We start from the raw sequence: 26,447 nt of genomic DNA, 5'->3' as shown, positions 1-26,447 counted from the left end.
AGATCCGCAGTTTTCTGGGATTAGCTGGGTATTATCGTCGGTTTGTGAAGGATTTCTCCAGGCTAGCTTCGCCGTTGACTAGATTGACGCGGAAAGGGGTCAAGTTTGTGTGGAGTGAGACTTGTGAAAAGTCGTTCCAAGAGTTGAAGGTTAGATTGACTACCGCTCCGGTTTTGATTATTCCGGAGAGAGGGTTGGGTTATGCGGTTTATTGTGATGCCTCACGAGAGGGTTTGGGTTGTGTGTTAATGCAAGAGGGAAAAGTGGTAGCTTATGGCTCACGTCAGTTGAAAATTCACGAGAAGAATTACCCCACACACAACCTAGAGTTAGCAGCAGTGATCTTTGCCTTGAAGGTTTGGAGGCACTACCTTTATGGTGAGAAGTTCGAGGTGTTCTCGGGCCAAAAGAGTTTGAAGTATCTGTTTACACAGAGAGACTTGAATTTGAGGCAGAGGAGATGGATGAAGTTCATTGAGGACTACGACTTTGAGTTGTATTATCACCAGGGAAAGGCCAATGTTGTGGCCGATGCCCTTAGTAGGAAATCCATTAGTGATGTAGCTTGTATTGCCATCCGAGAATGGGAGATGTTGGGTGTACATGGCGAGTTTGATTTGCACCTGAGCGAATCGGTTGAGGCTGCGGCCTTGTTTTCTGTTGTTGCGCAGCCTACACTTGTGACTAGGGTGTTAGAGGCACAGAGAGGTGACCTTGAGGTAGAATCCCTCCGAGAGAAAATCTCAGGTGGGAAGGTTGAGAAGGGTTTGACGGTGTATCTCGACCTGAGTGTGAGATACCGAGACCGTTTGTTTGTGCCGGAGTCTTGCCGAGAGGAAGTACTCTGAGAGTTTCACCATTCACGTCTTGCGGTGTATCCGGGAGGCACTAAGATGTATCGGGATTTGGGTCGCCAGTTTTGGTGGCGGGGTATGAAGAGAGATGTGGTCGTTTTCATATCGAAGTGCCTTACTTGCCAGCAAGTGAAGGCCGAGCATCAGAGGCCAGCGGGTTTGTTGCAACCCTTGCCTATTGCCGAGTGGAAGTGGGAGCATGTCACTATGGACTTCGTTGTAGGTCTTCCGAGGACTCAGCGGGGTAGTGATGCTATTTGGGTGGTTGTAGATCGGTTGACTAAGTCGGCGCACTTCATTCCTATGCACGTGAGAAATTCGGTAGATCATCTTGCCGACTTGTATGTTCGGGACATAGTGAGATTGCACGGGGTCCCAGTGACGATCGTCTCGGATAGAGATCCTCGTTTTACTGCTAGGTTGTGGCAGAGTTTGCAGAGTGCCTTGGGCACTAAGTTGACCTTTAGTACGGCTTATCATCCGCAGACTGACGGGCAGTCCGAGCGTACTATTTAGATCCTTGAGGATATGCTTCGGGGTTGTGTCCTTGACTTTAGTGGGACGTGGGAGAGGCACTTACCATTGGTGGAGTTTGCCTACAATAACAGCTTTCAGTCTAGTATCGGTATGGCATCGTTTGAGGCCTTGTATGGCCGACCGTGTAGGTCTCCAGTTTGTTGGGCCGAGGTGGGTGATGCACCTTTGTTGGGTCCGGAGTTGGTTAGGGAGACGACGGAGAAAGTTAAACTTATCCGTAGGAGGCTTGTTACAGCCCAGAGTCGTCAGAAATCTTATGCTGACCATAGGAGGAGGCCTTTGGCGTTTGAGGTAGGTGATCATGTTTTCTTGAAAATATCACCTAGGCGAGGCTTGATGAGGTTCGGGAAGAGTGGGAAGTTATCCCCTCGGTTTATTGGCCCTTTTGAGATCCTTGAAAGGATTAGGGAAGTTGCTTACCGTTTGGCTTTACTGCCGCAGTTGTCCGGGGTGCATGACGTCTTTCATGTTAGTATGCTTCGGAAGTATGAGCCGGATCCATCGCATGTATTAGATTGGACCGACTTAGAGGTAGATGAGAATGCCTCGTATGAGGAGAGACCAGTTCGGGTCTTGGATAGACAGGATCAAGTCCTACGTGGTAAGACCATCCCTTTAGTGAAGGTTTTGTGGAAACATCACGGAGTGGAGGAGGCCACTTGGGAACGTGAGTTGGAGGTCCGCGAGAAATATCCGGACTTGTTTGTTGTTGTATAATCTTGTATTTACATGTTGGGCTATTGTTGAACTTAAGAGCTTTTGTAAGTGTCTTAAGTTGTGAAACATTGAAAATGTTTTGATTTATTGAAAGTATGTTTTGGAACTTGCCTCATATGGAAGTTGAATGTAACATTATATATGTTGAAATATATTGTTAAAATTGGAAAGGAAATACGTAATGTTGATGCATGTTGAAAGTACATATGTTGTTTACATATTGTGAAATGCCTCTTGTTAAAGGGATGGGATGACCGGTAATGGGTCGAGTTTTTGAATGTTAAAATGTAACATTGTTAAAAATGGAGAAAAACCTGTTTTTGAAAACTTGTGCTTAATTTCGGGGGCGAAATTCTTTAAGAGGGGGTTATAGCGATCCCGAATTTACCCTTGTTGTATAGTGATCCGGACGTGTGTCCGTGGATGTTGGTAGTTGATCATTATCTTGTTTACATCCTTTCTTACCTTGTATTTGAGTTATAGGATGTGTTGGGCAGGTTTGTTACAGGTTGGTTGAGTTTAGAAACCAAAACTAGTTGCCCAGATTTTGGCCTGTCCGCTCGAGCGGGGAATACACCCATCCAGTATTTCCTGTGCAGTGTTGGACGCTTGAGCGGGAGATTGAACGCTCGAGCGGGAGGTTGTGAGTGACGCTCGAGCGGGGCTTCGAGCGCTCGAGTGGGGACCTGTTGTGTTGAGATGCTGGGAGAGTGCATCCGGCGCTCGAGCGGGAGTTTGGCAGCTCGAGCGGGAGTCTGTGAGTGCCGCTCGAGCGGGGCGACTGGGTTTGAGTTCCTAGTTTTGACTTTTCAAATCACTTTTTCACTTTCTCTTCTCTCTCCTACTTTCCAAAAACACCATTGTTGAGCCTCTCACTCTAGAACTCCACCTTCTCTCTAGGTTTTGATCTAGTAGGAGTGATTTGTTCATCTTTGGCCTTTACAAAAAAGTTGTTAATCGTCGAGGGCTACCTTTTAATCTGAAAATTTCGGGATTTGGAGCACGTTGGGTTTTGTCATCTTCTCCCTTGGGGCTCCGGATTTGAGGTAGGGATATCCTACTCCTCTCTATGGATTTTTGTCTTTAAATTTTAGTATTTTGAGATGTTGGGGTTGGTTTGATAATTTTGTGAAAGTTTGGGGCTTTTGTGTAATTTTACAAAAGTTGGGGTTTTATTTATAATAAACCTAGATGCATGTTTGGCATAGAGAGATGGAATAAATGTTGAATCATTGATGAAAATGGGACCTTAAGGGTTGTAATGTTAATTATGGAAAATGCCCTAATTACATTGTTTGATTAATTGGGTTAATTAATCGTGAGAAATGAGGTTATGAAATAGGAATGTTGAGATTGGGAATGTATGGGGTTAAAGGGTGTAGTTGAATTATTTATCACTCACCGAAATGAAATGTTGATTGAATATCCATTTGTGCATTTATTTTCTGTTTAGAAATAACTGCTTTGGGCTATCGGTGGAGGATAGTCGTGATTGTTGTAGACAATGCATGATAATTAGGCAAACGAAAACTAATCAATGGAACGTGTCATGGAATTTGACGGTTGATAGAATACATTAACTGTATGTATTGAATGATGGTATATAGAACCAATGTGTTTGTATACGTTATGTGTAGAGAAGGAGATGTGGGATGTACTCCGCGGTTTAGGGGAAGATGAGGGATGGACCTCTAAACCGGATAGTATTGGGAGAAGATAGGGGATGAACTCCGTAGATACAACTCATATGCTTGTCTAGAGAAGTGAAGATAGAGCTCATATGCTTATCTTTGTGAAGTGTAGATACAACTTATATGCTTATCTGTGAATGTGGGATATAGTTGTTATACATATCTGTTGAGAATGTGGATATAGCTTATATGCTTATCTGTGAATGTGGGATATAGTTTTTATACATATCTGTTGAGATGATGATAGAGCTAATATGCTTATCTGTTGAAAAAGGGAAAATGAAAAGTAACTTGGACTCATAAGTCGTATGACATAAAATGTGATTTATGTGGATGTATCAGTGTTGGCCATCTATCAATTGCTAATCTTTTAGTCATTGTTCATGGTTGGTTTAGTGTATTTCTACTAGGCTGTGGCTCACCCTATATGGGAATATCATTTTCAGGTACATGTAGCATGCCACCTCCAAGGATATAGCTTGGGAGGCTAGATGCGAGCAGATTTTTACTGTTTAGTTTCTTTTGATGTATTACATGTATATTCAAGCCAAGGGCTTAATGTGTAGATGAGTTAGCACTCTTTTGTTGTAACCAAGTGTTAACTTGGAAAGCTATAAGCCCGTAGGGCATTTTGCTTTTGTTGTTAACATGTAATACTTTTGTAATGAAACTCTGATGAATAAAAGAATGTGGATATTTCGTATGTCAATGAATGTTTTTATTTTGAGGGCGTTACATCACCCCATAGCATGCCAATACTCTTGAAATTGACAGAGTTCCAGAGATTGAGGGGTACTCCATAACAGCTAATCCATACCTCCCTTTCATGCTCAATGACTGTGTCCTTGGTCCAATGTGTGATGAACTCACACCATTCATAGGCCCAAAGTTCCAGCTCCTTTCTTACACTATTCATTGCCTCTTCTGATTTGAAAGAGAGAATCACCGATTTGCTTCCAATCTCTCTAACGTGAGCATCAGATCCATACCTGCTTGACACTTCTATTTTGAAATCAGATACAAGGCAGAGAGGCTTGAGTTTGGCAACTAGGCTCTTATGTAGCCACCTATTTCCATATTCCTCTGCTTTAACTACTATCCTTTCGTCCTTCGCAGTCCTTGTACTAGTCACCACATCGGCATAACTTTGTACAGTATTCCGTATACTGGGCATACTGACGTGATTTCTATGGGTTGTAATACCTACGCCTCTCTGCAGCACCCGCTGCTTCCCATTTTTGCTTTGGGCTTTGCTGAACTCCGCCATCTTTACCTTGATCTCGCGATTGTCACACCAAGTGCCATGCGCCTTTTGAATAGCCACTCTCGCCGCGACTGGACAATTATATCTGACAAAACCAAAGCGTGAGCTTGTTGCCTTTCTCCTCTTGATCGGGATGTAAACATCCATTACTACTCCAAACTTAGAGAACAGTGAAAACAACCCCTCAGGATCTAAAGTTTCCGGTAGATTATCCACAAAAACGGTGTGAATATCTTGAGATCTCCTGGTTACCCTTGCTTTCCTGCGAAATACTGGAATCCATCCATCTCCTTTTTCCTTCATCTCCCTACACAAATACAAATTATTACCCTTGGTAATCACTTTTTAAAGGTTTTGTTTTTGTAAAGTCTCTCTTCTCTGTTAAAATTAGGATAAATTACATCATTAGTCATGCAGTTTAAATAAAGTGTCACTTTAGTTTCTATAACATATTGAGGTGGTGTTTGGTTTTTATTCTTGGCTAAATAATCACAAAAAAATCAAAAAAACACAAAAAGACAAAAAAAACCTTACTATTTCAAAGCTAAAAAGCCAAAAAAGCCAATCAAGAATACTAAACGAACAAAAAAGTCCCAGGTTAAAAAAGCCAAAAAACTAACTAAAAAAGTCATTGCCAAACGAAGGCTCAATTTCGGTAAAATATGATTCCTCCACCATTTTTCATTACAATTTAAAATGAAAAAAATTACCATGTATGCAATTAAAGGGATTAAAGTGTAATTTAAAACAAATTACAAGAACTATGGGCGATTTGATTATTTTAATTGTTATTTTGGTTAGATGAAAAAGAAGTTGTATTTTGGATGATATGTAATTTTTTTTTTTTGGGTAGTTCAATAGATGGTTGTGAGAGAAAAATTGATTAATTGATATCTTAGATGTGACATTTTGTCTTATTAATTATTTTAGTTAAAATCCAAGTTGTTAAACAAGGCTGTAATTTGTTTTGAATTTCATTTTGATCCATGTATGTGATTTTTTTCCCTTCAAAATATTAATACGGAGAGATTATATGATAATCAAATTAAAAATGTAAAGACTAAAATTATTTCAATTGAACTACGAAAATCAAAGTGAAATTTCACTAAAACTAGAGACAACAGTAGTGTAATATATCCTTCAAAAATGTTTAAAATCCCATTTTTTTTTTGATCAGCAAAGAAAAAGAAACTTTATTGATGAAAAGAGCAAAAACAAGCAACAAAATACAACCATAAAGGAGGAAAGTGCAAAAAGCATCATAGCTAACACTCCACAATCCCAACTAGGTTGGCATCAAGGAGGAAGCACAATCATCTGCTAGCACTAAACCCACAGATTGGCGAGAAACCAATCCAAAACAAAGAAACAAAAACAAAAGAAATAAAAAATCACCCAAACACACAGCCTTCCAAATCTGCCAATTTGTAACCCAAAGTTGCATCAATTTGTAGCCCAAAACTGTTGCACTCTCCTAGCAACACTAAAGAAATAAACACCCAAGATAGCCAGCAGCAGACAGACACCAGTAACAAACCAAAACCAAGACTTCTATACAACTTTTGTAGCCCAAAACTGTTGCACTCTTCTAGCAACACTAAGAAATTAACACGCAAGGTAGCCAGAACAGAACCATAGGACAGCAAAACAGACCAGCAGCACTCCTTCTTTCAAAGGCCAAGACAAACAAATCCAAGGCAGCAACTGTTAGAACAAACTGCTCCAGAAGTAGTACAAAAATACTCCTATTCACCATCAGTTCCGCACAACAACACTACAGCAGTTCAATTCCATACTACAACAGTTCAGCACAAAATTACTCATTTTCAGCTTGCTACACTAAAGCAGATCAGGTCCAACATGCTCAGATAGATCAACATCAGCCAACTGAAACAACAGAGCACATTCCATCCAATGAGCATCAGTGCAGCACAACCTATTAGTTCAACCTACTATTGCATAACCCAACTTCACCACTACTACACCTTCGAGCTGAATAGCAGCAAGTATGCTTAACCACCAACTCCCAAATCCTCACAAAACAAAATTCACCATCATCACAAACACAAAATATCAGTTCAACAATTAGCATATTAGTACAAGACCATTATTGACAGCAACAACTCCAAATTTAACTCCCCTGAGCACCATTTCATCACCCTGAGCCCCATTTAGCAGACCTGAGCACCACCAAATGCCATACTAGTAGCTGAAAACATTAACAGTGAAGGGAGTTACAACCCAAATCAGCAACACCACCCCAGAAAATAAACTTTCACTTCAAATCTGAGCAGGAGCATCCCAACAGCCCACCTTGACACAATAACAGCAAAGCCTCCTCTGAACTTAAGACATATGTCTCACCCATTTTATATTTGACACTATCTCTTGGATGGAGAAGCAACACCCCGAATCATAAATTTTGAACCACATGGCCACTCTAATTTTAATAAGCTCAGACAAAGCATCAGCATCAGGATTAACATTATTAAAAACACAGTCATTCCTATATTTCCACAAAGACCAAACGACCGAAATAAAAACAACCCACCAAACCTCCTTTACCTTTTTCTTGAGCCTCCATCCCAACCACCAGTTCATCAAGCCTTCGAAAGAACCTGGAGACACCCATTGGATTTCCCACCATGCCATGATGTTAGACCACACACGCCACACAAAGTTACAAGACAAAAGAAGATGATTACAAGTCTCCTCCTCAACTTTACACAGCACGCAATATAGACTCCTCGAACCTCTCAAAACTCCCACTCTACTTAGAAAATCAGATGTTTTCAACCTACCCCGCCAAGCAAGCCAAGAAATGAATTTGGCCTTAGGAGGAGCAAAATTATTCCAGACCAGCTCATAATTACCTAAGGCAGGCCCAACTCTGTTTTGGCACCAATTATACACAGAGCCAACTTTAAAGGTTCTTGACTGCTCAGCCTTCCACCGAATTGAATCCCTTTGATTAACATCAAGGCTAGGACCTACACCCAGCAGACTTTGCAACCTAATCATCTCTTCTTCTTCCCATCCGAAAAGAGGCCTTCTGAAATTGAAACACCAATAATTATTACTAATTCTACGATATATCAGATCCTTCAAACTTATCTCCTTATCTACATTCAGTTGATATAACCTTGGAAATTGGGCTTTGAGACTTAATGATCCCAACCAAGTATCTTCCCAAAAATTTACCCTACAACCATCACCAATCCTAATCTCCACATTTTCCCGAAAAAAGTTAAACAAATAAGGGTTTAAACATGACACATCAAGAACATCTTTCCAAATAGAAGAAACTGAACACAAATACTGCACTGGAGGAAACCATCGGCCCCCCGATATCCCATATTTAGCACAAATCACAGATTTCCACAGAGCATCATTTTCAAGAGCATATCTCCACCACCACTTGAGAAGCAAGCATGAATTTAACAACCTGATATCTCTTATTCCAAGGCCACCCTGCTTCTTATTCAGCTGCACCTCTTTCCATTTTAACAAATGTATTTTCCGTTTAGATTCATCCCCACCCCACAAGAACCTAGCTTGAATCTTATCAAGTTGTTTAGCAACACACTCAGGAATCTTAAACAAAGGCATATAATAAACAGGCAAGGAAGACAAGACAGATTTAATAAGTGTGACCCTTCCAGCATATGACAACAGCCTACCTTTCCACCCAGATAGTTTCTTTTTAACTCGATCCACAACAGGCTGCCATGTTTGTTTCCTGCGAGGATTAGCACCAAGAGGCATTCCAAGATATTTTAAAGGTAATTTGTGACTCAAACAGTTAAGTGTTTCTGCAAACTCCTCCACCAACCCACTCTCCACTCCGACTCCACAAATCAAACTCTTATGAAAATTTATCTTCAGCCCCGATACCACTTCAAAACACCGTAAAATTCGTTTGATTGTCATGATTTTTGACCACTCAGCCTCACAGAATATAATAGTATTATCAGCGAACTGGAGATGGGACACATTCACAGCTCTATTACCCACGACCACACCTCTTATAAACCCCAACCCCTTGGCCCTTGACAGCAGAATATGCAGACCTTCAGCAACAACATTGAACAAGAACGGGGACAAAGGATCACCCTGTCTTAACCCTTTTTGTGGACAGAACTCAGCGGAAGGGGAGCCGTTCACCAAAATGGAAATTCTAGCAGATTCCATGCACTCCTTCATCCATCGAATCCATCTTGAACCAAAGCCAAAACTAGAAAGCATATGCAACAAGCAATTCCAATTAACAGTATCGTATGCTTTTTGAAAGTCTAATTTAAGAATAAGGCCCTTCTTCTTCAATTTTTTCCACCAATCTACCACCTCATTAGCTATAAGCACCCCATCCATAATATTTCGACCCCCAACAAAAGCGGACTGAGCTTTATCAATAACAGAAGGCAGAACTTGCCTAATTCTGTTAGCCAAGACCTTAGACAGCACCTTATATGGAGAATTAATCAAGCTAATAGGCCTAAACTCAAGAAGGGAACTAGGATTCTCCTTTTTGGGGATAAGAGAAATGAAAGAACAATTAACCCCATAACCCAATTTACCATTATTATAGAACTCCTTCATGAACTTCATAATGTCACCTTTCAAGAATTTCCACCCTTTTTGAAAAAACATCATGTTGAAACCATCCGGCCCAGGGGCTTTGTTCCCGTCACAGACTTTTATAGCACCCCAAACTTCTTCCTCTGTGAATTCTCCCTCCAAAATAGTCACTGCTTGAGTAGCATCAATCTTCTTAAAATCTCCACCTATTCTTGGCCTCAACCTCCAATGTTCAGAAAATAAATCCTGAAAATGAGAATACACTACTTGTTTGACTGCACTTGGTTCCTCCACCTCAACCCCATTCACCATTAGAGATGCAATCGAATTTCTGTTTTGTTTTTTAGTGGCCATAAGATGAAAAAATCTCGTATTTCTGTCCCCTTTCAAAGCCCAGTTCATTCTAGATTTTTGCACCCACAACCATTCCTTTCTTTTTCTAAGCTTCCAAACTTGACCCAGTACCTCCTTTCTTCTACCCTCTTCCTCCTCAGTCAATCCCCTCAACTCAGATTGTAAATCCAGAGAATGTAAAGTACTTTCAGCTTCAGTTAATCTTGATTCAACGTCCCCAAACACTTCCACATTCCATCTTTTCAGAACCCCTTTTAGAGCTCTCAGCTTCTCCATAATTACATGACTAGCCCAACCATGAACAATTGTTGATTCCCATGCTGTTTTGACTACATCAAGAAAATTAGGATGTAACACCCAAGCATTGATGAACTTGAAAGGTTTAGGGCCCCAATTCCTAGCATCAACCATCATCAAAATGGGACAATGATCAGAAAACAATCTAGGTAATCCCCAAACCTTATATCTGAACCATTCTAACCACTCAGGGTTAACCAAAAACCGATCAAGTCTACTCCAGCTTTGTGAATTACCCCAAGTGAAAAGCCTACCTAACATTGGGATATCCACCAATTCCAGATTATTAATGAAGTTTCCAAACTCAACCATACCTTTGTCCATTCTAACACACCCTTTTCTTTCACTAATACTTTTAACTTCATTAAAATCTCCCCCTAGGCACCAAGGATTAGGGAACAAAGACTTCAGATTAAAAAGGATATCCCATAACCTCTTTCTATTGGAATCTTCATTTGGAGCATATACATTTCCAATAACACAGTTAATTGAAGAATGCATAGTACCTGCCAGAAGAATGAAGTTTCTGGAACAGCAACAATTCTTTAATGAAAAAATCAAAGGGTTCCAGACACAGAGGAGCCCACCCGTACTGCCAACTGCATCTACATTCATATATTCCACTAAATCGATAGGCCACAATGTCCTAACAAAAGCAGCATCTAGACTAGATTTTTTTGTTTCTTGCAGCAAAACCATATCCACCTGTTTCAACCTCAAAAATTCCTTTAACCTTTGCCTTCTATCTGCCCTCCCCAGCCCTCTTACATTCCAGGATAAAATTTTCATGAGGAAACAACTTAGCACTATAGCCACCGACCAAATGCTGCAACTAAGCACCTGGCTCCACCCATGTTACCTTAGCTCTACTCATATCTTCAAGTTCCAATTGAATTACTCGCTCCACAATCTTAGCCTCTTGCCCATTCATTTCCAAACCCAGAGCCTTACCCAACTGAATGGTAGCCTCAGCTTCTTTTCTGATTTTCCTTTTCTGATTTTCCTTTGCCTTAGCACTATTTATTTCTTCAAGTTCCAACCGTATTCGCCGCTCCTCAGTTTCAACCCCTTGCCCATTCATTTCAAGGCCCCGAGTCTTACCCATCTGAACTGTAGCCTCAGCTTCATTTCTGGTTTTCCTTTGCTTACAAAAATTATTACTGATGGATAAAGATGATGAAGATGCCAGTGTAGCTGCACGAACAAGGGCACCACGTTGGAAGCCATTCCTGAAAAGGATCCCCTTTTTCCTCTTCCTCCCGAACTTACCCTGCACTCTTCTCTCATGTTGTTTGGCTTCTGCACTAAAAGCACAATCATAAATACCTGGTTGATTCACTTCCCCTTCTTCTTCACTTGGGCTGAACTCATCCCCTGTACTGGCATTATCCTCATCTTCTACATTCTGGTTACCCTCCACAACAGGAATGGCCTTATCCATCTCATGCCCCAGACTTTTCCCAGCAAATTGGGCTTGATCCAGAACTACTTCCAAAAGTATATTGGGCTGATTAATATCACCAGCACTTAAGCTTCTAATAAACCCATTAGGCCCAGAAGGTGATGGCAGCACCTGAACGCCTCGTCTTTCACTCCCTTCAGCCTCCCTTAATAAAGATGCCTGTACATTTACATTGGGGACAGAATGAACCAGAGCATGATCACAACTTCTCATCTCAGCAACGGTCTCATTAACTACCGATATGGAGGCTGAGTTACACATGTGATTAGAGACAGACCCTACCAACCCCTCAGAAGTCTTATTACCATTTGCCATGTCAATGTTTCTATCCACATCACCCATAGTAATTTCCACGTCATCACCCTTCTTCCAAATACCATGAGGCACTGTAGAACTGTGATCACCACCATCCATGGATTCTGTTAACAACTCCCCAACCTCAACCACACGAACATGGTAGGAACTTCCATCACGTTCCAGAATAACCAACTTATCAATACGTTCCAATTGAGTAGTACAAATTCTAATTTTACCACATTTGAGAGACTCCATGCTCATTACATTGTGATCAAACTGAACAACTTTCCCACATGCATCTCCAATTTTGCGAAAGTTAGTAACATTCCAAAGATTAGGAGGCATACCAAAACAACTTAACCAAACTAATCTTTCATTTTCTAACCGCATACCTTTCTTCCACTGAGTAATTGCATCACACCATTCCAATAACCACTCACCAGGGTTTTCCAATGCTTGCTGTAGCTCCACTTGTGATTTAAAAGTGATAAAAGCATTCCTTCCTCCACCTTCCCTAATCTGTATATCCTTAAAACCTCTGTTATGGCATTCAGTTTTGAACCCTTCAAAGCTACAATGAGGTTTAAATTTGATTACTGCAGTCAGAAGTAACCAACCAACAGCATATTCCTCCGCTTTGATACTAATGTTGTTCCCGCTATCAACTTTTCCACCTTTAAGCACCTCAGCATAGGTTCTTCGCCCTCCAGTACCAGCACTAATAAAGCTTGTTCCTCCACCTGATTTTTGTACCCCAGTTCTTCTGTTTGGCATATCCTTCTCTTTCCCAAAGTCTGCCTTTTTCACCTTCAAACTTTTATCACCACACCATACACCGTTAGCTTTCTGGATTGCAATCCCTGCTGCAACCGAACAATCAAATCTAACAAAACCAAATCTGGTCTTTGTCGTTTTTCTCCTTTTGGCAGGGATGAAAACATCTTTGACCACACCAAAGTTTGAGAACAGAGTGAATAAGCCTCTCGGACTCATTGAATCCGGAATGTCGTCGACGAAGATCGTGTACACCTGACCAACCTCTCCATATTGACCTGGTCTTCGACGAAATACAGGGTTCCAACCACCCTGACGAATATCATGTCTCTGACCAACCTCACCCATCAATGGCTTCATTGATTGAAGATTTATAACACGCTTTGGCTTCTTTCTTCACACAGTTAACAAGCTCCTGGGGGGCTAATCGGAATAACTCCTTACATTGATACTTAATGTTATATAGTGCCTCAACAGCTGCACAAGCAACTATTGCCCACCACTTAAGCTAAGTACACATTATTTTAAAATCCCATTTTCCCTTACCCCTTTTGACTCCCTCTCTTTTTTGATTAGCTAATTTTTTTTTTCCTTCTCCTCTAATCACCACCCCCCACGTGTGTGTGGGGATTGTGGGGGTGGTAATTGGAGGGAGTCTCTATCAATGCTTTTTATCCTTAAAGCTAGTACTACTACATTTGAAACTCTTAAAATTAGTACTACTAAGGTCTCGTTTGGGGAGTAATCATTTTAGTCAAAAAGTCATTATAAGTTATTACACCACTTTTTTTTTTTAAATTTTTTATATATCTTTTTGTAAAAAATCAAAAAATTATTAAAATAATATATTTCCAAACAAGACCTAAATTTGAAGGGATAGCGAAAAATTGTTGTAAAATTTTGTGGCTGAAAACTATTATTTTATTATTTTTTCCCGACAACCTTTTCATGACAATGGGAGTCAATATCCTAAGGTTTTTTTTTTTTTTTTTTTTTTTTTTTTTTTTTAAATAAAATTCTTACTTTGTTTGGAGGCAAAAAAAAAAAAAAAAAAAAAAATTGTTTAGTTGGTAAAATTCTTAATTATTATATGTTGTAGTGACGTACGTGTTGAATGGATGACAGGCGAAGAAACAGAGGAGTTTCTTTTGGCATGTCAGCCACTGCAAATAGCGGCAATCAAAGGTGATTGGGAGAGCGCCATGAAATTCATAGAAGAATTACGAGTTGCAGCCAGGGTTCCCATCACTCGATATTCAGAAACGGCACTCATGATCGCGGTTAGGATTATTCGAAGAAACCATTTTGTGAAGAAGCTGTTGCAGAAGATGGAACCAGAAGATCTTGCTAACCGTGATGTCGAAGGCCAGACTGCCCTTCTCATTGCTGCAGGAGTGGGCAACATTGAGGCAACCAAACTGTTGGTAGAGAAGAACCCAACGCTGTCTAATGTTGATGACTTTGATGGAGAAATAGCTCTCCAGTGCGCTGCTCGCCATGGGAATAGAGAGGTTGTTCTTTACTTATTGGACGCCACAAAACAAGACCAACAGCTTCAACCATTTGCGGATAAATTAGGTGCTGCACTGTTGTGTGATCTGTCTAGTTCTGGACTCTATGGTAAGTGATTACTAACTAAAACTGTAAATTTACAACGTTAGTCCTCTAATAGTTTAAAGGTTAAAAATTATTTTATATGTTCCTTTTCATTTTAGTCCCTTCAGTCATTTTGGTCTTAAAGTTGTCAATTTGGATTAATTTAATCCAATTTCAAACCGTTGTTTAAATCATTAATGGAAAAATTATAAATATTAACTATGATTCATAAAGTATATATTTTGTGTCATTTTGATCCCTAAATATCAATTTTGTCAATTTCGCCTTTCAATACTAGAAGCTTATGTTTCATTTTCTTTAGAGTAAACTAGATCGATAATCTCTATATTTTGCTTATTGTGCCATTTTGGTCTCTATCATTTCAATTAGCTTTGTTTTGACCATTAATTTTAGATTTTTATTGTCAAATTAGTCCAATTAATAACACCGATTAGAGTTTTCGAAGAAAAATGGGCGCTAGTTGTTTGAGATTAACTTAGTAAGTTGAACAAATTTACAATTTTGCCAATAAAAGCGTGACACGTGTTGCTTATATGCGAATTTTCCATCCAAAAAAATTGTAATAATTACACTAAATTGACACGAAATTATAAATTCAAGATCAAAATTGAGCCAATTAAAATTATAGAGATAAAAATGACACAATGACTAAAGTATTATAACTAAATTGATTTGAATTTAATATTTTAAAAAATTAATTAACAAATCAAACTTTAGGGACTTAAACAAAAATGTGTTAAACTTTAGGAACTATAGCTTTAATTTATCCATTATAATTTTTTTTGTCATTGTAGCAGGCTAAAATTTGACATTAAAATTGAATAACTTCCTACTAATTACATATTTTTCATTAATCTTACACACGTTGCTCTAACCTTGCTTCAGCGCTACCCTAATTTGGCATGCATAGAAGAATTCTCTCCTTCGAAGATAAGTGCTGCAAAACGTTCTTCATTTCGAAGTGGAACCTCCTTAAACTTTTGGCAGAATTTAATCTATACGTGTTAGTCTCTTCAACCTCTATTCTTTCTTATCTATTACCTATTCTAAAATTTTCTTTATTGATTTTTTTTAATTTTATCCATTTGTTGGCAAAATGATGGACTAACTATACCAGTAGTTCCCCAATTGTACTTTCTTGCACTTTAGTTAAGGAAAGAGGATATATAATCTAGTTAAGCAAAAATATTCTATGAATTTCAATCGATAAATCATTTTATACGAGCATAATTTGTTGGGATATTTTAACAAAAATAAATTATATTTGATAAAATAATTATAGTTTTATTACAAATTAATATTGTACATAATATCTATTTATTAGAAACTTTTAATATTTATGAAGGATTAAATTTAATTCTATTGATTATACAACTCCAATATAAATCCATCCTCTACACCTGTTTTGAAAAGAGTAACGCTACAGTTATTACTTTTTTATATCATTTTTAATGTACCACCTTATGTGTTAGCACATCATTTGATATAAATATGAGTGATGTGACCCATTACACAAATTATGGATTATCTTGGAGAAGATGAGTGAATTGAAAGGTGGAATTTTTTTTTAGAGAGTTCTACAGTACTTTTATATATTTTATATATGTTTTGGACAACTCTAATTCTTGACGTGATTCAAGTTTTGGGTGGTAATGAACATTGGATGAGAGACGCTATGAGTATTTTGAGTTTTATTTTAGAACTACTTCACTCTAGTTGTAACTTTACAAGGGAATAAAAAATAATTTTAAGATAGTGATAATGCGACTCTCAAAATCTTACATCTATTTTTCTCTACTCATGTTTTTGTCTATATATTATTTATTCTCTGTTACTACAATATTTGTGCTCAATATCTTTGCTAATTAATTTGCTAGACTAAAATAATTCGGTGAACTTTCCACTCTCTCTCTCATGTACATGTTCCTGTGGAATTGGAAAACATTGCAAAGCCCCATAGCGGAGGAGATATTAAAAGAATCCTGTCGACTGCTTGATTTATGGTAACCTTTAATCAAACTCCATCCCCACAAAATACCATGTATTTATAGGGACAAAAAATTAGTGAAATATGGTGTGTTTGGTTGTAGGAAAAATTTGATTTTTTATTAAACATTTTAAGGTAAAATTGGAATTTTGGATAACAAAGAGTGTTGACGTGTACTGTAATTTCAAAAACCTCACTAATCCCCTCTCAACCTGTCAATCAAACAAAACAACCCAAAGAATTTATCATTCTTCTCAAATTTTCCAACTCGCGGCCCTCTTGCTTTCCATGATTATCAAAAAGGAAAATACATTTCATTTTGCACTGTCATCCCTTTTGACTTATTACTAAATCCATACCACAATGCGTATCCACAAAAAAGTAATAATAAAAATTTAAATAAAATTTAAATCATAGCTTGGGAAAAAAATACATATATAATTATTGATTAAAATGATTCATTTTGAGCATTACTTGTGAATGAAAATCTATGTTTGAAATCTTGTCTTTGATTTGGTAGCAGTAAGTTTGCCACCATGGAGGTTGGAGCTTCTTAGCTACAAATTCCTATTTATTGATGTAATTTTTATACATCGTATGCATTTATCATCAATAAAGCTTTTCTTTTACCGTTCAAAAAAAAAAAAAGGTTGCCACCATGGCATTATTGCCTCTCATATGCTAACTGGTTTAGTATTTGTTGTGCAGTGAAGCAAAGATTGCGTACAATGTTTTGGAAAGTTGTTGAAAAAATTGATAGGGATCGGGGTGAATATATACCCTTTTTTTAATGTTTTTGCTAGACTATAATTCATTTTTTAAACTAGATCTTTAAAAAAAGTTCATTTTAATTATAGTGCCACAAATAAAGCACGTCCGAGAAAAGAAATTGGTACACCGTCAAGTACAGAAGCTTGTCCAATGCATTTGCATGAAAGTTGTAAAAACAAAATTCACAGAAGTTGTTAGGATATTTGTACCAGTGTTACAAAAAGCAACATCGGCTGGGATTCATGAAATTGTTGAAAATATTATAGTCATTCCCAAGGTTCTGAAAAGTGGTTGTGGTCGCCGTAACAGTGGCGATGGCGCGGTTGCGGTTGCGGGGTGTAAAGGCCATAGTGTAATTGTTGCAGTAACTGGAACTGTGAATTTTATTTTTCGCATAATTTGAAAAAAACTTACCGATACGCATATTTTTTTTCCATGATCATATTTATTGGGTTAAAAATAAATATTGATCAATTTTTATAAATTTTTAAGTATGATCCAATATATTTTATATTTTTAAATCACTATAAACTGAGTTTTTTACATTTTGTTTTAATGATTAATGGCTTTATATTATACAAAAAATCAATCACTAACTATTATATATAAGATAAACAATGACAAAAGTAAGAGAACAAATAAGAGCCTATATATATATATATATACATATTTTTACCAAGTCAAATAGATAATGATCACACTTATTATTATTATTATTTTCAAACAATATATAAATAGACACACACAAACAAAATAGTTGAGTGATAGCAGCTGAATAAAATAGCATAGGTCTTACAGATTCAACAAATCAATAACATGTTTTTCATCTTCCCTTTTCTCTTTCTCCATCTCTTGCTCCTCTATTTTCTCTCTTTATCTTCCCTCTTCTCTTTATCCCTCTTCCCTCATTTTCAGTTTTTTTTTTTTTTTTTTTTTTTTGTGTTTTTTTGAAAGAAACAATTTGGAACCATTACGTAACGGTGCGTAGCAGGCCGTTACAGCTGTTACGGCGCCGTTACGACCGCTACGACAGCCGCTACGACCGACACATCTATGAGTCTCAATCACACTGCAAAAGCGGCCGTAATGGGTGGCGGTAACCACCAAAACCATTACATAACAACGTTACGTAACGGTTGCGGCCGCTTTTTAAAACCTTGGTCATGCCCTACTGTGATCCATCTTCCTAATGCAAAGATGCAAAGCATATTCCAATATGCAATTGCATGTCGTAGTGAAAATGTGTTCCACCTCGTATATCGACTTGAGGAGTCTACTTATATATATCTGTCAAATTTGGACGCGTCAGGGAACAATGCTCTGCATTTGGCTGCATTGTTGGGACCTCAGCAGCAACTCAGTCTCAGTGTAAGTGCAGCTGGTGCAGCTCTACAAATGCAGCGCGAATTGCAATGGTTTAAGGTAAAATTTTCCGTTCTCCAAAGGAAATAAATAAAATGATCAAGCAATTTCTTTATATTTCATTCTTCTCTTAATTACTTGACTTTACCACACAAGTTACATATGCCCATATTACTACCCATGTTTTTGACTATGACTTTGTCAACTCAGATGTCTTAGGACAGCCCCTACCATACTCAAACTAGAGGTTGTTGACCTTAAAGCTGTGTTGAATCATGGATTTGGATAGAGATTTAGAAACGAAAAGGAAAATCAATTTTTTTTTTCCTTATATGTTTCATTCACATTATTTTCACATTTTCTCTTTTCCTTTTTAAATCCTTATCTAAATCTATGATCCAAAACATCTAAGTCTGAAATAGATGAAAGTTGCTTTCTGATTCCAAAATCCCCAAGTTTTGATGTAAAAACTTTCTCGACTGATATGGCTCATGACAATCCCTTTCCCACTACTCAGATTAAAGGTCATTGAGTTTTTATGTAAATTGCCTTTATCATTTGAAAGCTATTTTTTGTTCATTTGTACAGGAAGTGGAAAAATTGGTACTGCCTGGAGACAAAGAAAAGAGGAACACTAATGGAATGACACCTGCAAAAGTATTTACTGATACACACCAGGAGTTGGTAAAGGAAGGAGAGAGGTGGATGAAAGACACTGCCACTTCATGCACAATTGTAGCTTCCCTCATTGTCACCGTTGTTTTTGCGGCTGCCATTACAGTGCCAGGTGGAAACAACAACAATAACGGACATCCATATTTTTCCAAACATAAAGCCTTTTTAATCTTTGGCATATTTGATGCATTGGCTCTTTTCTCATCCATTACTTCTGTGTTGATGTTCTTGTCCATCCTTACTGCTCGCTACGCAGAAGAGGATTTTCTCTATGCTCTCCCCAAAAGATTAATCATTGGTCTTGTTATGTTATTTGTCTCTCTATTATCCATGATGATTGCCTTTGGAGCCACACTTTATCTAATGTTTGGAGATAATAAGGTCTGGATTCTTGTTCCTGTCATTGCAGCCTTGCAATTTCCTCTCCTTGTAGTGATGATAAAATCCATTTCGAGTTCGGACACCTTTGGCAAGCGAAGTGATCGTATGCTCTTATAGGTAAAAAACATCAAATGTTGAGAATGAGAAAACATATCTTCAGCCAAACTCCTCTAGTATTCAATGGTATTTCAAATTACAATTGCTATTTGATTTGGTGGTACAATGCAATGACTAATAAGAATATTCAGTTGCTTTGTAACTAATGAGTTATTACTGTTTGATTATTTTTTCATTGTCGTCAAATTTCATTAACAAAACATGTGAGTGGTAGTCATGTATGTGAGTAATAGCTGTTGGTATTGGTTTCGCTATTTTCTCTCTATTTCTTTTGTGATGGGATCACAAATGGTATTTATATTTAATTTTTTTATAAAAAAATGGGAAATTTATCAAAAAATTTCTTTCAAGTATTTGTATCCTAATTAGTCCATAAGATATTCTTGTATTCTAATAAGTCATATTATTTTAAATATTTGATATACTAAAACCTAATTCTCATAGTTAAGGTTATAGACAATTTTACTCTTACAAATATTTCTTAAACCCATAGCAACTTAGTGATGTGAACATTCGCATTAAATAAATTTGACAATGTGAATGTTCACATTATAGAATATTCACATTGTCAATGTGAATATTAATACACGTTTCAACATATTATTATTAGGAGTATTTTAGTAACTATGTTAAGACTTATTGGAAAAATAATTTAGACTAAGCGGAACATAAGTAAGTGAAAAGAGATTTATGAATAAATGTCCAAAAAAAAAATATAACAAATGATTATTTGAGTTTTTTTTTTTTGATCGGCAAACAAAAGAAATTTATATATATATGAAAACACCATTACATAAGAAACATCCTGCATAGCTAGCTGAAACCAAACAGAAGGTGGCATCAAAAAGCTAACCCAACACCCACTAACAATATACCAGTTGGTGAGAGACCAACTAGAGGAGCCACAGCATACTAACCAAAATCAGTATAACATAGAGTACCTCACACCACCACCCAAGACCAGAGAACACAACCAAATAGGGGACAAGAAGAAATACACAGAAATACACGGAAAATCAGTGGATTAGTAGCAGAAGTACTCAGAAAACACACAGGCAGCAATACCAGAAAACCAACAGGAATACACAAGCTTCAAATCAGTAGCAGAAAACCCCAGTAGCAGATCAGTAAAAGAAAAACACAGGCCAAGCACAACTTCACACTATTCTACTTGCTCCTATCATCCGAATAAAAGAGTAGTAACTAAGAAATAAGAGGTCAGGCTAATAGCATTCCAGCAGCTGCACACAGCTTCAACCTATCCCTCTTCTACAAAACTTAATTTGTTGTAAGTTAAACAAGAAATCATTAACAGAGAAAGGCAGCTTCGGGTCAGCAGCTCTAACCCACATAGCAGTCCTGGATTTAATTAGATCACATAGACCATGCAAATCTGGTTGAGTTAATTACACTTTTCACTAAGGTAGACTTAAAGTGTAAGGATTAAATTGTTTAAATTGAATATATAAAAACTAAAATAAAATTTAGATTAAACTATTGAGGGGGTGTCCCATAACATTACCCCTTTTTGACTTTATTATTTCTTGTTAAATTGAACAAATAATTCTTTGAGTTAATTACACTTTTCACTCCTATAAACTTAAATTATAGGGATTAAATTGTTCAAATTAAAACTATAAGAACTAAAATGAAATTTAGATCAAATTATTGAGGGTGTGTACCATAACATTTGCCTTTTTTGACTTTATTATTTTCTTGTTAATGTGGGGATGTATTTTCTGAATACCAACACGTGGCAAGGTGACGCCGACGTGTTAGCCGAGGTCCCACGTTTCCAGGTTGTAACGCCGAGGTTATCTCGGCAGGGCCGAGGTTATCTCCGAAGATATCGGAATCCGAGATAAATGGATAAAAGATAAGGGACAAGAGTCCTAGAGTAAAGAGGGGACTTAGCCAAGATAAGGATAAAGCTCTTAGGGAGTTTATCTTTATCTCTTAAGGAGTCCAAAGTAAGTACTGAATTGGAGTCCATAGAAGTCAAGCTTCTAGTGGGACTAGGATTGAGTAAACTATAAAAGAGAGGCACCCCCGTGGGTCTAAAGTACGCAGTTTTATGCTTTGAGTAGTGAGTTTAGTACTTGAATATCTTTGAGAGATATACTAACTTGATCGTCGGAGTGCCCCCTGGTGGAAGAGCCACCGCTAGAGCCTTTTCTTTCTGTTGCAGGTTAGTTGAAGCCATCTATTCTGTTAGTGCTCTCCAGCTAATTACTAGGCGGGCAGTGTGATCAGAAAATTACCCACACAATTTGGCGCCGTCTGTGGGAACTTAGAAGAATAGATGGCCAGTAACGGACAGAAGGAAAACATTGGGGGCGACACTCCTGCTGGGAGTGGTAGACCAATTGACCTTGACGTTGAAGGAGACAACCACAATGCAGAAACTCATGACCAGGGCCACAGAGAGAAAGACGTCGACCAGAAGGGCGACACTTTGAAAAGGATAGACCAAAGCAAGTACTATAACGAAGATAACCTTCAGGTATGGAGGGATAGGTGCCTACGGAGGGATGAGGAAGTAAAAGACTTGGCAAACAAATTGGCAGACCTACAGTCAGTAGTCAACTTCATGATGCAAAACAATGTCATGCAGCCACCATACCTGCTGCAGGATACGCCGATGCCAGCAACTAACACCCAGAAGGGAGGAAGAAGAACAATCCCTGAAGTCCCTCAGCACACCAGGAGCAGAAGGCACTCTCACCGACCTTCCAGGGAAGGCGGACGAGAAGAGCCAAGACGAGAGGAGTCCCGAAAAACGTATCACACGAAGGATCCAGAGCCCAAAGAACATCGGCATGTTCAAGGGCAGGCGCTCTGCTTTGATACAACACATGGAGAGAGATCAAAACGAGCCCACCACGAGGCCGGAAGTAGTGTGTCGAAGAGATTGAAGTCCAGAGATAGCTGAGCTCCAGGGAGGAGTAAAGAAGACTTGAGAGATTACCTTAAAAGGAAGCAACAGAATGCTGAAGCCGAGGTAACTTCCCCGGTTAAGCCGAAGACACCATTCTCGGTGGAACTGGACAAATTTCAAGCACCAAAGAGATTCAGTATGCCGAGGTTCCAAATATATGATGGTAAGTCAGATCCTAACTTCCACGTCGGGCTATACCTGAATTTAATGGCATTATATAGTGGGAACGAGCCGTTGCTCTGCAAAGTATTCCCCTCGTCCTTTGGGGAAATTGCATCAAATTGGTTCCACAAACTACCGAAGGGAAGCGTAAATACTTGGGAAGGCCTGGCCGAGATGTTTGTAGCCAGGTTTGTGACGAATAAACTTCAAACCTTGAGGGTCGACGCACTGATGCATTAAAGATCGCCAAGGATGAAGGCCTTAGGGCCTACGCAAAAAGGTACTACGAGGTGTTCAATCGAATACCTGATTGTAACCAAGAGGTGGCGGTTGTGTCCTTCAAGAACGGCCTGAAAGATGACTGCCCACTACGGAAATCTTTGGCAAAGACATTGCCAAAAAGCATGAAAGAACTCATGGCGAGAATAGAGAAGTATGTCAGAGCCGAGGAGGATACGTCGGGAAATAAAGAAACAAAGCAAGAGAAAGGAAACGGCTCGCCGAAGTGAAGCCGAGGTAACAACGGACCAACCAAACAAGAAACAGACTTGAAGGCAAAACAGACAGTAACGACCATATTCCGAGTCCCGATCCACAAAGTCTTGGATCAAATACGAAACCAGCCATATTTTAGAGGACCGACAAGAACACCAGAGGAATTCATGGGAAGAAATGTCAGTAGGCGTTGTGCTTACCATAATGAAGAAGGGCATCCAACTCAGGGTTGCAGAGCCCTAAAAGCACACTTAGAAGACTTGGTAAGGCAAGGGCATCTGAGGGACCTTGTTGATGAGGCCAGGACTAGAGAAGAACAGGCAAGATTGCCTCAAGCACCAGCAGCTTCGCCTCCCCCAGCACAGCAACCACCCACAGGAGGACCACGGGTGGTTAACGTAATTCACTCAAAGGTGAACGAAAACGACATATGAGGGGAGACCCAAAGGGTAAAACACCTGTAACATGTGAACCAGGTTGGACATAAACGACCTCGGCCTGAAGAATGCCAGGGACCGACGATAGCATTTACTGAAGCCGACCTAGAGATGGTCCAGCATCCACATAACGATGCCTTGGTAGTATCCCTCCAGGTTGGGGAGTACCAAGTAAAACGTACCTTGATTGATCAAGGCAGCTCTTGTGACATCATGTATGTTAGATGTTACAAGGAGCTGGGCCTTCATCCTGACGACTTGGAACAATCCAATAACCCAATGGTCGGCTTCAATGGAACGCCGACGTGGCCACTGGGCGCAACAAGCTTGGAAGTACAAGCTGGCATTAAGAAGATCAGGACAGAATTCATGGTGATTGACACACCTTCACCATATAACATCATCTGGGAAAGACCATGGTTGCATGCAATGGGGGCAGTTCCCTTAACATTGCATCAACTACTGCGGTTCCCAACAGAGCATGGGATTGAAGAAGTCAGAGGAGATCAACTGCAGGCAAAAAGTTACTCCATGGCAGCAATGAAGTCTACTTGCAGCGTTCGAGAGCCAAAAGAGGCAGAAATTGAAGATGAGGACGTAGAAGTACTAGAAGACGTCGGCAAAGAACCAGCCGAGAAGAGCGAAGAGGCGCTAAAAAAAATCCTCGTCCAGGATGGAGACGAAGAACGCTTCTTTCTTCTCGGCTCGGGCTTAGCCGAAGAAGAGTAAGAATAGTTGGATACTTTTTTAAGAGCCAACATTGAGGTGTCCGCCTGGACACCTTACGAAATGCCTGGCATTGACCCCGAGGTCACTTGCCATAGACTGAATGTCGACAGGTCGGCAAAATATGTGATTTAACAAGCCAGAAGACCAACGTTGATACACGTCGAAGCAGTAGAAGAAGAAGTGGACAGACTTCTGGAGGCCAGGGCCATCCGAGAAGTTCATTACCCAACATGGCTATCCAACACAGTAGTGGTAAAGAAGAAGAACGGTAAATGGCGGGTCTGCGTAGATTTTACAAGCTTGAACAAAGCTTGTCCCAAAAACTGCTTTCCTCTACCCAAGATTGACCAGTTGGTAGACGCCACATCTGGACATGAAAGGATGAGCTTCCTGGACGCTTACAGAGGATACCACCAGATAGCCATGTACCCTCCAGACAAAGAGAAGACATCGTTTATCACCCCGAAAGGACTGTATTGTTACAAGGTAATGCCTTTTTGGTTGAAAAACGTAGGAGCAACTTACCAAAGGTTAGTAACCAAGATGTTCAAAAATCTGATTGGCCAAATAGTGGAAGTCTACATTAACGACATGGTCGTGAAGACCAAGGATCCAAAGGGCCATCTTGCTGATCTAAAAAAGGTCTTCGATATACTCAAAACACACCGGCTCCGACTTAACGCATCGAAGTGTGCATTTGGAGTTAGATCAGGTAAGTTTCTGGGGTACCTGGTAACAAGAAAGGGCATTGAGGCCAGCCCAGATCAAATCAAGGCCATCCTAGAGTTGAAAAGCCCGACGTCGGCAAAACAGGTTCAGATGCTTACTGGAAGGGCCGCAGCCCTAAACAAGTTCATCAGCAGAAGCTCAGACAAATGTAAACCCTTCTTCAACCTGGTGAAGAAGGCCACGGACTTCCTATGGACTGAGGAATGTGAGGCCGCTCTGGCCGACCTAAAAAAGTACCTGACCATGGCTCCAGTCCTCTTAACACCTGAACCTGGGGAAAAACTGTTTTTGTATTTGGCAGTTTCAGAACACGCAGTAAGTGCAGTGCTAATCCGAGAGGAAAATGGGGAGCAAAAGGCTGTTTACTATGTAAGCAAAACCTTGGCCGATGCAGAAACAAGGTACCTACCACTAGAGAAATTAATGCTGGCCTTAGTAATGGCTTCAAAGAAGCTGAACCATTACTTTCAAGCACACAAGATTATAGTGCTAACTGAGCACTCATTGAAATCCTTGTTACAACAAGGAGACTTAACAGGAAGAATAGCAAAATGGGCAGTGGCCTTGGGTCAGTACGACCTGGAGTTCAGGCCTAGAACAGCAATTAAGGGCCAAGTTTTGGCCGACTTCGTGGCCGAATTCACGCCAGAATCCATCAAACATCAGGCTCCGTTGAGCCAAGACGAACAATGTCCAAGCAAACAAGGAGAAGCCCAGCCAAAGATAAAAGCACAAGGAAAAGAGAAACTAAGACCCTGCAGCATTTACATCGGTGACTCCTTTCGCCTGTTTGTCGATGGGAGTTCAAACCGGCAAAGAGCGGGGGCAGGAGTAGTGTTAATATCTCCTGATGGGGAGATATTGGAATAGTGTATTCGATTGGGGTTCAAGGCCTCAAACAATGAGGCAGAATACGAAGCACTGATTGCAGGACTGAAGCTAGCAGTGGCAGCAGAAGCAGATGAGGTAATAATTTTTTGTGATTTACAACTTATAGTAAATCAAACAATAGGAGAGTTTGCAACCCGAGATGAGAGGATGTCGGCATACGCAAAGGAAGTCATTAGGCCGGCAGCCTTGTTTCGCAACTGCCGACTTCTTCAGGTTAGCCGAGATGATAACAACCACGCCGACGCATTGGCCAACTTGGCAAGCTTAATACAAACTGGAAAAACAAGAACAATAATGATTGACTATTTGTCAAGCCCGAGCATAGAACAAC

At 39.4% G+C, this 26,447-nt stretch overlaps 2 protein-coding genes across 2 annotated transcripts; both read left to right on the top strand.

Moving 5' to 3' along the window:
• Positions 1-5,375: 5,375 nt before the first annotated feature.
• Positions 5,376-14,643, top strand: LOC145791862 (uncharacterized). Its single transcript, XM_082872317.1, has 2 exons — positions 5,376-5,397; positions 13,951-14,643. Exon 2 carries the CDS (start codon positions 14,028-14,030, stop codon positions 14,451-14,453), a length of 426 nt encoding a protein of 141 aa, XP_082728443.1. The 5' UTR covers positions 5,376-5,397; positions 13,951-14,027; the 3' UTR covers positions 14,454-14,643.
• Positions 14,644-18,200: 3,557 nt separating this feature from the next.
• LOC114273833 (uncharacterized) lies at positions 18,201-19,910 on the top strand. Its single transcript, XM_028215648.2, has 2 exons — positions 18,201-18,622; positions 19,151-19,910. The coding sequence occupies exons 1-2, from the start codon at positions 18,254-18,256 to the stop codon at positions 19,733-19,735; spliced, it is 954 nt and encodes a 317-aa protein (XP_028071449.2). The 5' UTR covers positions 18,201-18,253; the 3' UTR covers positions 19,736-19,910.
• The last annotated feature ends 6,537 nt before the right edge of the window (positions 19,911-26,447 follow it).

This window comes from Camellia sinensis, chromosome 1, assembly GCF_055761805.1.
Source record: "Camellia sinensis isolate YWXY chromosome 1, ASM5576180v1, whole genome shotgun sequence".
Taxonomy (NCBI): domain Eukaryota; kingdom Viridiplantae; phylum Streptophyta; class Magnoliopsida; order Ericales; family Theaceae; genus Camellia; species Camellia sinensis.
The sequence above is the reverse complement of the archived record's forward strand: the minus strand, read 5'-3'. Positions and strand labels throughout refer to the sequence as shown.